We start from the raw sequence: 13597 nt of genomic DNA, 5'->3' as shown, positions 1-13597 counted from the left end.
ACACACACACACACACACACACACACACACACACACACACAGTACTTTCTGTATCTGTAAGCAAGTATGAAGGTACAAACACATTTCTAGCTCCTATACAGAGGTTACCAACAAAAACAAACATACTGTTCAAATGGCCTATAGACTTTTTTAAATAGTAACTACACAGAAATAAGAGTCAAACTATTAACCTCAAAATAATCCTGAAGAAACCCTATTGTTAACATATCACAGTATAAGAACAAACAGCAGATTCTAATTTTCTTCCCAAATCCAACAATTTAATATTTTTTAGGTATAAATGTGGTTAATGAATATACTTAAAGGAATTGTTTTAAGGTTATAATGTAGAAATAATTCAAATAAAAAGTAAGCAATTTAATTCAACAGAATTGTCCTAAAATAAAGTTGCGCTTCAAGATGTTCTAATCGAAATGCTCTGCAAGAGCAATGTTACAAAAGTTAAAATGTTTAAAACTAAATGGAAGAGCACAAATTTATTTATAAAACATAACCTCATTAAGGAATAAAATCATTGAGACCTAACAATAAGAAAGCAGAACTAATGAAATACAGTATCAGAATATACTTGACTAACTTCCATATTCTACAATAAATCATCAGTATTAGTAGCAACTAGTATTGCTATAAATTCCTATAGCTATTCTAGATTTCCATTATGAATTTTAGAATAAAATGTACTATTAAAGGACATCCTAAATGATCTGTGGCCAAAAATATCTTTCAAAAGCTGTTATTTCATAGGCAGGAACTAAGAAAAGAAAAATGAACTTTCTTGGCTATAAAGTAAAAGCACTGTTTCCCAATTTATACTCTAAACGAATTCAAATGCTCTACCATAGCTGGTATTTATTCTAAAAAGCAAGACAATATGATCACTCTAAAAAGTTTCTAATCAAAATGCTAGCCTGTTTAAATCCTGGCTTCATATTCACAAAAAAAATGACCTGAATGTTAAATGTCTTGGTAAAGCAGCCGAAACTTAATAAAAATAAACAGGCTAGGAATCTAAACCTAATTTTAATACTAAGCCATAGATTTTACTTCAAACCAGCTTTATTCTACTTTAGCACTCAAAACTTTGGAGCCTTAAAAGCCTTACCAAGTGTTAAACTACAAAGAAGCAAGAGCTCTAACAACAACAAAAAATCTAGAGTGAAATGAACTAGGTGACACACACATGCTCTGGGGAATACATGAAATGCAGATTAAGAACTTTCAAGTTATTTCACAAAAAAAAAAAAAAGAAAAAAACCCCTCCTCCCAGTAAGTTGACTCTAATTCATAGAGACCCTAGAGGACAAAGTAGAACTGCCCCATAGGGTTTCAAAGACTGTAATCTTTACATCTTTCTCCCACGGAGCCACTGGTGGGTTCGAATCGCTGACCCTTCGGTTAGCAGCCAAGTGCTTAACCACTGTGCCACCAGGGCTCCTTTGAAAGGTTCCTTAATCTATATTAGTTGCCTGAAGGGACATTGTTTAATATTAAAAGAAATTCTAATAAGGTTGCCTGTAATACTCATTAAAAGCTTTATAATGACCATTTTTTTAAAGATTATTTTAACTGACTGTAAGCAAGCCATCTGGCAAACTATATTTCTAATAAAAATCAGCTACTGGGTTTGACAACAAAATTAACTCATACAAGATTTAAGATATAAACTGAAGAGAATTTTCAAACAGGAATATAAAAAGATTTAACGAGTAAGGACCTATTTAAAAATCTTTTTCCAAACTGGAAAAAAAATTTAATTTATAGTTAGGATTAAATAAATTGACTTTTTAAGCAACATTATGGCAAATGCTGTCATAAACATTAGGACTATAACATTACAATCCCGTCACATACAGCCTAAATGCAATGCCAGTGGCTTTTTAAAAGGTTAAAAAGTGACTTTTGGCACAAGGACCAAATCCAAAAGCAGGAGGAAAAAATATATATAGTAGTAGTTGTTGCCTAACTTAGGTCCAGAGAATAATTCTAACTTTTAAGCCTCTAGATGTATTTACATATATCAATGCTATTTTTTTAAATAAAATCTAACATATGAACATACACAGGAGAAGAAATACAATGTATTCTATAGCGGATTCTTTCAATTAGTCAGTAAGGACTAAAAGGTTGTTAACATTTATAACAAAAGAAAAATTAATAAAGATTCAAAAATTAAAATGGAAACTAGAAATTCAAATTGCAGTGGTATTCTAAACCAATCTGTTGTAATTAATTGTACTAATGAATACAGTAAATTACTATGGATTATTTAACCGCCATGTTACATGATCTAAACAGTGAGGAAAGTATGTGCAGTAATGACTTGCAGGTGAAGAAAACAGGAAATCGGGGTGGGGGGGGAGACTCACAAAAACCAATATTAACTCCAGATTATTCACAATGTATAACACTGGCAGTTTCACATCTTGCTTCATGCGCCACTGAATTAAAGGGGAGCTTCATGCCTATAGCAGCTCAATGAGGCAGCAAAATTTGGTACTTTTGAGGACTAGAAGGATATGCAAGAGTAACTGCTAGGCAAAACTAGCTAACTTCAAAACAAAGTCTAAAAATCCTTCATACTAGGTGGAATGTGAAATGTTAAAAGCAAATATTCACCCCATATCAATGGTATAAATTTGGAATTTAATTCAATTAATTGTCTAGAATTAATTCAATTAATTGTATTTGGAGCCCTGGGGGTGCAGCAGTTAAGACCTCAGCCACTAAACAAAAGGTTAGCACTTTGAATCCACCAGCCACTCCTTGGAAACACTATGGGGCAGTTCTGCTCTGTCCTATAAGGTAGCTGAGTCTAAATCAACTCAAAGGCAAGGGGAAACTCATTTTAAGATTCCTAGGTGGCGCAAATGGTTTGCGTTCAACTGCTAGCCTAAAGGTTGGCGGTTCCAACCCACCCAGCAGTACTATGGAAGAAAAGCCTCGCAATCTGCTTCTGTTAAGATTACAGCCAAGAAAACTCTATGGATCAGTTCTACTCTGCAACACATGGGGTTTCCATGAGTAAGAATCAACTCAATGGCAACAAACTCACTCTGGGTTAGAGGCTGAGTATCAAATGAATTTATACTATGCAAAATACCATTTTTTCAAGCAAATCATACGTGGAGTAAAGATGGCCACAAATTCACTGACAATCTTCCCATCAAGAAGTGAGATCTACAGCCCATCCCCTTGAAACTGAGCGGGCTTTACCAACAGAATATGGTGGAAGTGATGCTGTGCCAACTTCCAGGCCCAAGTCTTGAAACACTAACAACTTCTGCTTCCTTTCTCTTGGAATATTCTTTTTTGTAGCCCTCAATCACCATAGAAGAAGTCCAATTACACTGCCGCAGAAACCACATGGAGAGGTTCCCTGAGTATACACAGAGGAGAGCAACCCTACAGAGTCCAGCCTTCCCGTTATCCTCAAATGCCAGATATGAGTGACACCTTCCTGGACCCTCCAGACCGACTCAGCCACCAGCTCAAAACCATCAAGTACCTCCAGCTGATGCCACGTGGAGCAGAAGAATCACCTGCCGAGACCCACTCTAATTCCTAACCCACAGAATTATTAGCATAAATAAAAGAATAATTGTTTTGGGGGGAAGAGAGGGTAGCTTCTTATTCAGTAACAAGTAACTGAAACAACTACCAAAGCCAAAGGTGAACCAGGGCACAAACATTGTAGGAATACCATTTAGATGCCCATTATCATGCAGTAGGAGAAGTGAACCCTGAAGACTAGCAATGTTAATTTTTTTATCTTAATTTGTATTAATACGCACCAGTTCATCTAAAAATGCCTGCTTATTCTTCCTTTTTAGAATCTGCTGCAGTTGTTCTTCTTTTTGTATAAACAGTCTTCTTTGTTCATTTTCCTGTCGTTCTACCTCTAAGGCTTCTTCCAATTCTTCCTGTTCTCGAGTCTAAAACAGAAATATTTATATGTGGGATGGATTAAATTTAATAATCAAGATCAAATTCTTTTTTGTAAGCATAAAACACACTAATTACGTATTGCTTAATAGTGCAGCAATTCCACTTTGAAGGAATTAGATTTCATTTTATTTCAGATGGATAGGGTTACTATTAAAGAGAATGACACCTAGCACTAAACCAACACCTAAACAAAGTACATTAGTCCCAGCTGTAGAACTGTAGGGACTGTGATTAATAATGGGTTTAATTATTTAAAATTATTACAGACTGTTTCAAGTCATTCATTTTAGGGGATTTAACAAAAAAAAAAAAAATCAGACAATCTACATACAGAACTGTTGACTGAAACACTCCATTTAATAGACTGGTTTTAATAGAAACAGTTTTCAGAACATGTAAGATAGTGAAAAGTTACCACAATACTCAAGCTTCTTTTTCCCAGGCTAAAATAAGTCTTTATGAAGGTAGCATCCCAAATAGCAATCATTTAAGCTAAGTTTTGAAAAACCAAAGTTTTATTTTCTAACATAAACATATAAATTTCAAGACTCCTCCTTACAGACTGAAATATTCAAAACTGAAAACTAATGTATAAAAGAATGAAATACAGGTCTACTTGCTTCCCCTTGATTAAGTTCCTCAGAAATATTAAATACTTCCAGGCTCTGAAACTTATCCCAGCTCTTACTTATATTAATATTAATATCTATTCTTTGCTCTTTAAGTCTTATGAATGAGAAATACAGTAAAATCTGAATGGTTTTATTTTAAAGACTTCACTCTTAGTCTTAAAAATATTATAGTAACTTTTCTAAAAAAAAGTTCAACAGACCACTGAGAATTTACGGCACCTAAAGGCAAATACAGAATGAGGAGAGGACAAATTTGAGGATCACTAACGTAAAATGAATTAACAGAGACCCCAGAAAAAGTGTATTTTTAAATGTGAAATAATATTTAAGACCCTCTATTAGGTTGTTTTTTAATTCATACATCATTAGATAAACTCCCAAAAACAAGTGTGCATACAGACAAGATGTTTCCCTTATACTTTCAGCTCAGTCTGACAAAAATTAAGTTTAACATCTGGTCTCCCAAAGCAGATCATCGTCCTATTCCTTATTTCTGCTAAGTGTACACCAACCTCTCTGACAAGTTAAACTGAAGCCTCAAATTCATCTTTGTTTACTCCCTCTGCTTCTTAAATCAGTTGCTAAGTCCTATTAGTATCCCTCCCAATCATCTTACAAACTTCTCCTCGTCTACTACCAAGGTCACTACTCTAGCTCAGGTCCCCAGTGGAGAAGGGAATTTAAACTTGATCTAGAAGGATTAGTAAGAATAAATATACAAAGTTAGGACCCGAGATATAAGGGCTGGAAAAGTGAACCATTTGATTAAAGACCCAGAAGTAGAAAAGGATGAGCCCCATAATAAAACAGTGACATGCATAAACAATTATGTATGACAAGTGTAACAGGTAAACACATAGAGTAGTGGGGACACAATTGATAGAGTGGCAAATTCTTCTCAGGATAATGAAAAACATGTAAACTCAGAAAAGGTTTCATACAGTGGTTGAGCTAAGACTTCAAACAGTAGGTATTTATAGGACAGTGGAACAGTCATTTAGGCAGAGAGAATAAAGGCACAAAGACATGAAACAAGTTGTTATGGTTGGTATGGCCAAGTCATGAAGTATGGGGGTGGGAAAGAGCTCTAGGTAAGGCTGGAGAGACAAACAGAGGACAGATCATAGCGGGTCTATTATGCCACATTAAGGCAACTAGAGAGACATTAAGGGAATGTGAAGGCTGGGTTTAGAAAGATGTAGGGAGGTATACAAATTATATGGGGTTCAAGACTGAAGACAGGAAGACCAGTTAGAAGACTAGTTCAATAACCCAGAAAAGAAATGATGAGAGCCCTAAATAAGGTAATAATAGTAGAATTAAAGAAACTAGTTTTGAAACACAATAAGGAGAGACCATCAACAGAAAATCAAGACTGACCAGATATGGTATGAACATGTGGATAGATGCTGGTGCTATTCACTAAGGTAAGAAACATAACAGGAGAAACGGTGGAAGAATGAAGATAAAAAGTTCAATTCTTGACATACTGAATTACAGGCAGGTGTCTGTAATACATCCAGAAAGAAATGTCTAGTAGATCATATATAGATATATGGATATATTAAATAATATAATTCCAACAGCTCAAGTGAAAAACAACAGGCTACAGAAACATCTGAAAGTAATCAGCGTAAACGGGCAACTCATAAAGAGAAGCACTAAAAAAGAACCTACATTTAAAAGATAGGCAGAAAAGATAAGCCTCATAGAACGATGAAAGAGGAGGGTGAGGGCAGTAATATTAGGAGGAGAACAGAGTGATGCCGTAGAAGTTAGGGCAAGGGTTTCAACAGCACGGGAGAAGACTGCACCAAACACTGCTCAGAAGTCAAATGAGATTCAGGCCAATAAAGAGTACATGCATGGGCTTTGGCAGTGAGAGAGTCATCAACAACCATTAGGAGAAAGGCTCCTGGGATGTGATGGGGCAAATGCTATACAGTGGCTGGGCAGAAAATAAATGTGAAATGAGATGTGGAAACAGCAGAGGTGGACAATTTTCTCTAAGAAAACTTGCTTGCAAGGAAAGCAGAGTTAGGCAGTAACAAAAGATCATGAGAGGATTTTGTTTTTTGGGGGGAGGGGCGGGGGGAGCCACAAACAGGGTTTGCTTGCCTGTTTGCTTCGATAAGAAAAACACTACTTGACACAGAGAGGTTAGGAATATAGAAAAGGGAGTAAATAAATGAGCAAGACTCCAGAAGAGATCAAGAGGAAAGGTGGAGCAGGTAGATAAAGATAAATTTGTAGGCATAAAGGTGAGAAATTTAGATAGTTACCAATTAGGTAACCTCAATTTTCTCACTGAAATACAGATTATCAGTATTTTGCACATAGTAGGCCTCAATAAACCAACTCAACAGCACATAACAACAACAAGGCTTCAATAAATACTGGTTAGTAGGTAGCTGAGTGAATAACTAGAAAAATCACCATTGCTAGAAATCAAACTTTGGGGAGGGCAATGGAGAAGGCATTAGACTGAGAGAAAGAACAGGCTGAAAGACTAAAGGTCTCTGTGTTCTTAATAACCTTACCTTATCTAATCATCCTCCCTTTCCTTTACTTCCCACTTCTAATCCATCAGTAGGACTTGATATTTTTAAACTCAAAATAATATCTAATGCATCCCTACCTCTCCATTCCTTGCTTAAGTCACCTCTGAACTTACCTACATGAATGCAATAACCTCTCACTAGTCTCCCTGACTCCAGGTTTGTTGTTGTTAGGTGCCTACAAGTCGATTTTCAACTCATAGTGACCCCATGTAACAAAGCAGAACTGCCCTATAGGGTTTTCTAGGCTATAGTTTTCATGGGGACAGATCGCCAGGTCTTTCTTCCACTGAGTCACTGGGTGGGTTCAAACTGCCAACCTTTCAATTAGCAGCCAAGCACTTAGCTTTACGGTTACACCACCAGGGCTCCTTCACTCCAGGCTTGCTTCTCTCAAATTGAACCTCCACAAAGCCGTTAAATCTAGCCTAACAAGAACATACTTTGTTATCACCTTGCTTAAAACCTTTCAATGATTGTCATCAACAACAAGGTTTTCATAATGTTTCTCTAAGGAATTTGGGAATTCCATAAAAAGATGTCTTAAGGTGCACTACAGAAGAAATCAAGCAGATCTTCTTCTCTCCCTGCCCCCGTCATTACTTCAACCAAAGTATCCTGAGTAAGATTTTATTTTTTTTAAAAAAAAGGGGTTTATCTGCTAAAATCTAAAAACAACTAATCAGTATAAGTCCAAATTACTTTTCACAATACAAAAGGTCCTATGTGACCTAGGCCTTTTCTATTTTTCCAACTTTAACTCTATCTCCTTATACTTAGGCAACATAGAACTACTTAAAACTCCCAGAATTCTCCATGTCATCTTGCCTTTGCTCATGATTTTTCCCTTGCCTGGAATGTCCTTGTGGTAGCCCCCACCTCCATCCTGATCCCATCTTTTTCATCTGGCTAACTTCTACATGTCCTTCAAGGCTCCATTTAGGCATCATCTCCCCTGGAATGCCTTTCCTAATCTTCCCAGACTGGATTAGATACCCCTCCTCTGTGTCCTAGTAACAGCAAGTACACAGCTCTTTCCATGTGTTTTTGACATTGAAATTCTGACCTGTTTCTGGAGGACCAGGGCACTTATTCATCTATGTATACTACATGCTTGCCAGATGTTCAAAAAAATGTTTATTACTTTGAAATTTTTTCTTTTTTTTTTTTCTGAATTGTTAAATATTCTACTCAGCAGTCTCTCTACTGCTCATGAGAACTCAGAAAACTGAAAATAAAAATTAAGATAATCTTCACTAAGACTACTTCAAGATCAGATTACCCTTATTAATTTCTCAATGCTTGCACTGATTGATGTTTGGTGCCAATTCCATCTCCTCAGCAGACAACTCAAATCAATAGCCCATTGAGTAGATCATCTTTTGCCTAATAATAGTTCTCTGTGTCTGAAATGGGTCATTTCATGTGTTTAATCATGCAAGAGACTGTTTTTCCTTTTCTTCTTTGATACAATTCTAATATTTTTGGAACAGTGACACTTTAACATTTACAAAGACAGAAAAGGCACATTGTTACCTCAGGTTAGTAAAAAGACATCAGCCATGTAAGTTAGTGCCTGCTCCATAGGCCACTTGAGGGCTCTATACAATGATACCATAGTTATTGGTATATCTTAACTAGCACCATTTTTTAAAATGTGGTCCTATATGTTCATGTCAATATCAAACTCCCAGGTATGTGTCACTAACAGATATAATGCTCTGCACAGAATGATCAGTTCACAAACGTTCATGACTTACTGACACTCTGTTACAACATATCCAAGTGCTAAACATTAATACAGAAGTATAAAAGTAATTGAAATGATCTCATGGTGTAAAATAAAGTATCTATTCTATTTAATAACTGGTCATTACAAAGTTTTAAGATAATTAGAAATTCCTACTTTAAAATAACACAGCCAGTCTAGAAGTAGATTGTTCTTTCATTGCAACTCAGTATTATTTCCTACTTTAAAACAATGGATGAACAAAGCACTCATTTGAAAGTAACAACTTTCCATTATTTATTTAAATAGGGTTACTGCAACAAGTCACCTGGGTATTTCTAGTCTGTGTGCATCTTCTGATATACCCAGAGAAGGTTACTGGGCAAGGAGAGTAATATTTATAGCATACTGATACTCTCAGAAATTAGATACCTTTTTAAGGAATGAGAATGTAGTGTCAATTCCTTGGGAGCTCAATGGCAGGAAAGAGTGCCTAAATGAAACACTGTAAGGAGGAAGTTCCTTCTAAACACAAGATGAGAATACCAGCTATGTGATCCAAATATACTTGTATCATTTTTACAGATGACTACAAATTCCTCATATGGTACTTCAAAAGTAACTCCTCCTGCTTACCCCAAAACCTAGAAAGCCAAGTTGAGCTAAAGAAATAACTAAATTGTATAAATTAGACAATTACATCTTTGTATGCATACAATTTCTTTTTCTTTATAGAATACATTTTTAATAATGAATTTAAATCCTAAAATATTTCAAAATAAATTTCAACATTAGATCAATTAAAACAAACCAAAATTACTTTTATATGTGGCACTGTTACTATTTCAGTAAAGCAAAAAAGGTAACTAAGAGAAAAACCAGAGTTAAGCTTAGTTTACTAATTTCTTCCTCTGATTTAATCATGAATTCATTTTAGTTTCTAATAAATAGTGTGTCTGTTTTCCTTATCTCCCTCTTGGGAGCTTCATAAACGTCCACCTAGGTTTTTCCCCCTTTTTGATGAGACAGAAATTAACGTCCAAGGATAAAAACGAACTTCCATTATTTTGTGACTACTGTCCAAACACACACCTACCAGAGAATGATACAAACAGACAAAACTAGCATTAACAACTACCTACCTTGAGGATCCAATCCCTAAGAAAGCACAGTCTAACATTAATGCCATCATAGTTGCTTTTGCTACAGTAATAGGTGCCTGCCTGTTTATATGCCTATATACATATATTCGGCCCTGGTGACACAGTGATTAAGAGCTCAGCTACTAACCAAAAGGTCAGCAGTTCCAATCCACCAGCTGCTCCTTGGAAACTATATGGGGTAGTTCTAATCTGTCCTATAGGGTCGCTATGAGTTGGAATTGATTCAACGGAAACAGGTTTATACATATATTAGCATTTCTGGTCTAAATTTCAACTAAATTCTTTGTAAATGTCACTGGTTTTAAAGGACAGGCATTTTAAAGTATTAAGTGGAAGCATTTGTTTCTACACAACAGAAGAAAAAAATACTTAGCAACCAACCAGCTTTAACTTATTTTTCTGAATAACATCTTTGTTTTCCTTCTGGTATATCTCCATTTTCTTTTTGGTGTTGTCCAAATCAACATTGTTGGTCAAGTTGAAAACTGTATCAGAGAGGAAACAATGACATAAAACACAATTTTAATATAAATCTTGAACAGATAATTAAAAGCAAATATTCACCATAGCACCTCCTTATTCATTGGGCTGTAATTCCTTACAGCTCCATTTGTGTCCTTCCACTTGTTACCTATTTTAGAAACCAGCTTTAGTTACAGCAACTATGTTTTCTGAGCCAAATATAAAGACAGACTGTCAGACACAAAATACCTAAATATCAGGATCACCCCGGAAAAGATAAGATAGGCAGGTGCTTGCCATGATCACATTAGACTTGATTTTTGTACTCCCCACTGCAATTTGAAAAGCATACAAAAGATTGCTGAAATTTTTTAAACAAACAGAATAATTCTGGGATCTACTAAACAGCTCAGAATCAATATTGAAAAGAATTTGTGTTCCAGAAACAAATTATCCAAAAGGATTTAAAAAAGCATATACTTGTATAATTAATATCAAACAAAACAGGTTCATTCAAATTCCAATAGTCTCCAACATGACTAGATGTAACCTTGTATTATTTCCCATGTAGTCTAGATTTGGAAGTCTATGAAATAGGAAAGAGTTAAAAGGGAAGGAAAAGAATAAACTGGCAACAAAATTTAGACTATAATAATTCATAAGAGAAACTAAGACATATTCAGACACCTGATAAATTTTCAGTAAGTTAGAACTACTTTTCGCAATTACAACTCAAAATAATTTTAATTATAAATGCCTTATTCCCTGATGATCATTTTCTTTAAAAATATTTATAAGTTCACACATATAAATTAAAAAGTTACTATAATACTCTGAAACCTAAAAAAGCACTTCTAGTGTATATGTGTGTGTGTGTGTGTGTGTGTGTGTGTATACACTATAAAATACCATCAGGATCACCCACGGTAAACAGGTTTCAGTGGAGCTTACAGACTAAGACAGACTAAGAAGAAGAAACTGGCAATCTACTTTAAAAAAAAATTGGCCAGTTAAAACTTTATGAATAGCAGAGGAACACTGTCTGATACAGCACCGGAAGATGAGCCTCCCAGGTTGGAACGTACTTAAACGACAAATGCCAAGTCAACCTTAATGACGTGGATGGAGTAAAGCTTTCAGAACCTTCATTTCCTGATGTGGCATGACTCAAAATGAGAAGAAACAGCTGCAAACACGCATTAATAATTGGAACGCAGAATGTACAAAGTATGAATCTAGGAAAATTGGAAGTCATCAAAAATTAAATGGAATGCATAAAGATTGATATCCTAGGCATTAGTGAACTGAAATGGACTGGTATTGGTCACTCTGAATCAGACAATTATATGGTCTACTATGCTGGGAATGACAAATTGAAGAGGAATGGTGTCACATTCATTGTCAAAAAGAACATTTCAAGATCTATCTGCAAGTACAATGCTGTCAGTGATAAAACAATAGCCATATACCTACAAGGAAGACCAGTTAATATGACTATTCTTCAAATTTACACACCAACCGCTAATGCCAAAGATGAGAAATTTGAAGATTTTTACCAATTTCTGCAGTCTGAAATTGATGAAACATATGATCAAGATGCAGTGATAATTACTGGTAATTAGAATGTGAAAGTTGGAAATGAAGAAGGATCAGAAGTTGAAAACTATGGCCTTGGTGAAAGAAACAATGACAGAAATTGCATGACAGAATTTTTTTTTAAGACCAATGACATCATTGAAAATACTTTTCTTCAACAACAAAAACAGCGACTACACACGTGGAGCTTGCTGGACGGAGTATACAGGAATTAAATCGACTACATTTGTGGAAAGATATGATGGAGAAGCTCAATATCATCAGTCAAAACAAGGCTAGGGGCCGACTGCAGAATAGACCATCAATTGTTCATACGCAAGTACAAGCTGAAGCTGAAGAAAATTAAAACAAGTCCACAAGAGCCAAAGTACGACCTTGAGTATATCCCACCTGAATTTAGAAACCATCTCAAGAACACATTTGATGCACTAAACACCAATGACCGAAGACCAGATGAGTTGTGGGATGACATCAAGGACATCATACATGAAGAAAGCAAGAGGTCATTAAAAAGACGGGAAGGAAAGAAAAGAACAAAATGGATGTCAGAAGAGACTCTGAAACTTGCTCTTGAATGTACAGTTGCCAAAGCAAATGGAAGAAATGATTAAGCAAAAGAGCTGAACAAAAGATTTCAAAGGGCAACTGGAGAAGATGAAGTAAAGCATTATAATGAAATGTGCAAAGACCTGGTGTTAGAAAACCAAAAGGGAACAACATGCTCAGCATTTCTCAAGTTGAAAAAACCCAAGAAAAAAATTAAGCCTCGAGTTGCAATACTGAAGGATTCCACAGGCGGAATACTGAACCATGCAGGAAGCATCAAAAGAAGATGGAAAGAATACACAGAGTCATTGTACCAAAAAGAATTGGTCAATGTTCAGCCACTTCAGGAGGTAGTGGTTCATTGTTCCAAAACCAATGGTATTGAAATCCAAGCTTCACTGAAAGCAATGGTGAAAAACAAGGCTCCCCAAACTGACGGAATACCAACTGAGATGTTTCAACAAATGGATGCAAGGCTGGACGCACTCACTCATCTATGCCAAGAAATTTGGAAGACAGCCACCTAGCCAACTGACTGGAAGAGATCCATATTTGTGCCCATTCCAATGAAAGGTGATTCAACAGAATGTGGAATTTATCCAACAATATCATTAATATCACACACAAATAAAATTTTTTTGAAGGTCATTCAAAAACGGTTGCAGCAGTACATCAACAGGGAACTGCCAGAAATTCAAGCTGGATTCAGAAGAGGACATGGAATGAAGGAATCATTGCTGATGTCAGATGGATCTTGGCTAAAAGCAGAGAAGAGCAGACAGATGTTTACCTGTGTTTTATTGACTATCCAAAGGCACTTGACTGTGTGGATCATGACAAGTTACAGATAACATTGCAAAGAATGGGAATTCCAGAACACTTAACATGCAGAAACTATACACAGACCATGAGGCGATCACTGGAACAGAACAATGGGATACTGAG

General features: G+C 35.7%; 1 protein-coding gene across 2 annotated transcripts in view; it reads right to left on the bottom strand.

The window, feature by feature from the left end:
- Nucleotides 1–13597, bottom strand: part of MNAT1 (MNAT1 component of CDK activating kinase) — a 267667-nt gene that overhangs the window by 136422 nt on the left and 117648 nt on the right. For both annotated transcript variants that reach the window (XM_004370922.1, XM_023726257.1), the window contains exons 4-5: nt 10430–10533; nt 3813–3953 (exon numbers count right to left, since the gene is read on the bottom strand). In XM_004370922.1, coding sequence (XP_004370979.1) covers nt 3813–3953; nt 10430–10533 — 245 coding nt within the window. The remainder of the gene's footprint in view (nt 1–3812; nt 3954–10429; nt 10534–13597) is intronic.

This window comes from Trichechus manatus, unplaced genomic scaffold, assembly GCF_000243295.1.
Source record: "Trichechus manatus latirostris isolate Lorelei unplaced genomic scaffold, TriManLat1.0 scaffold00010, whole genome shotgun sequence".
In the NCBI taxonomy this organism is placed as follows: Eukaryota; Metazoa; Chordata; class Mammalia; order Sirenia; family Trichechidae; genus Trichechus; species Trichechus manatus.
The sequence above is the reverse complement of the archived record's forward strand: the minus strand, read 5'-3'. Positions and strand labels throughout refer to the sequence as shown.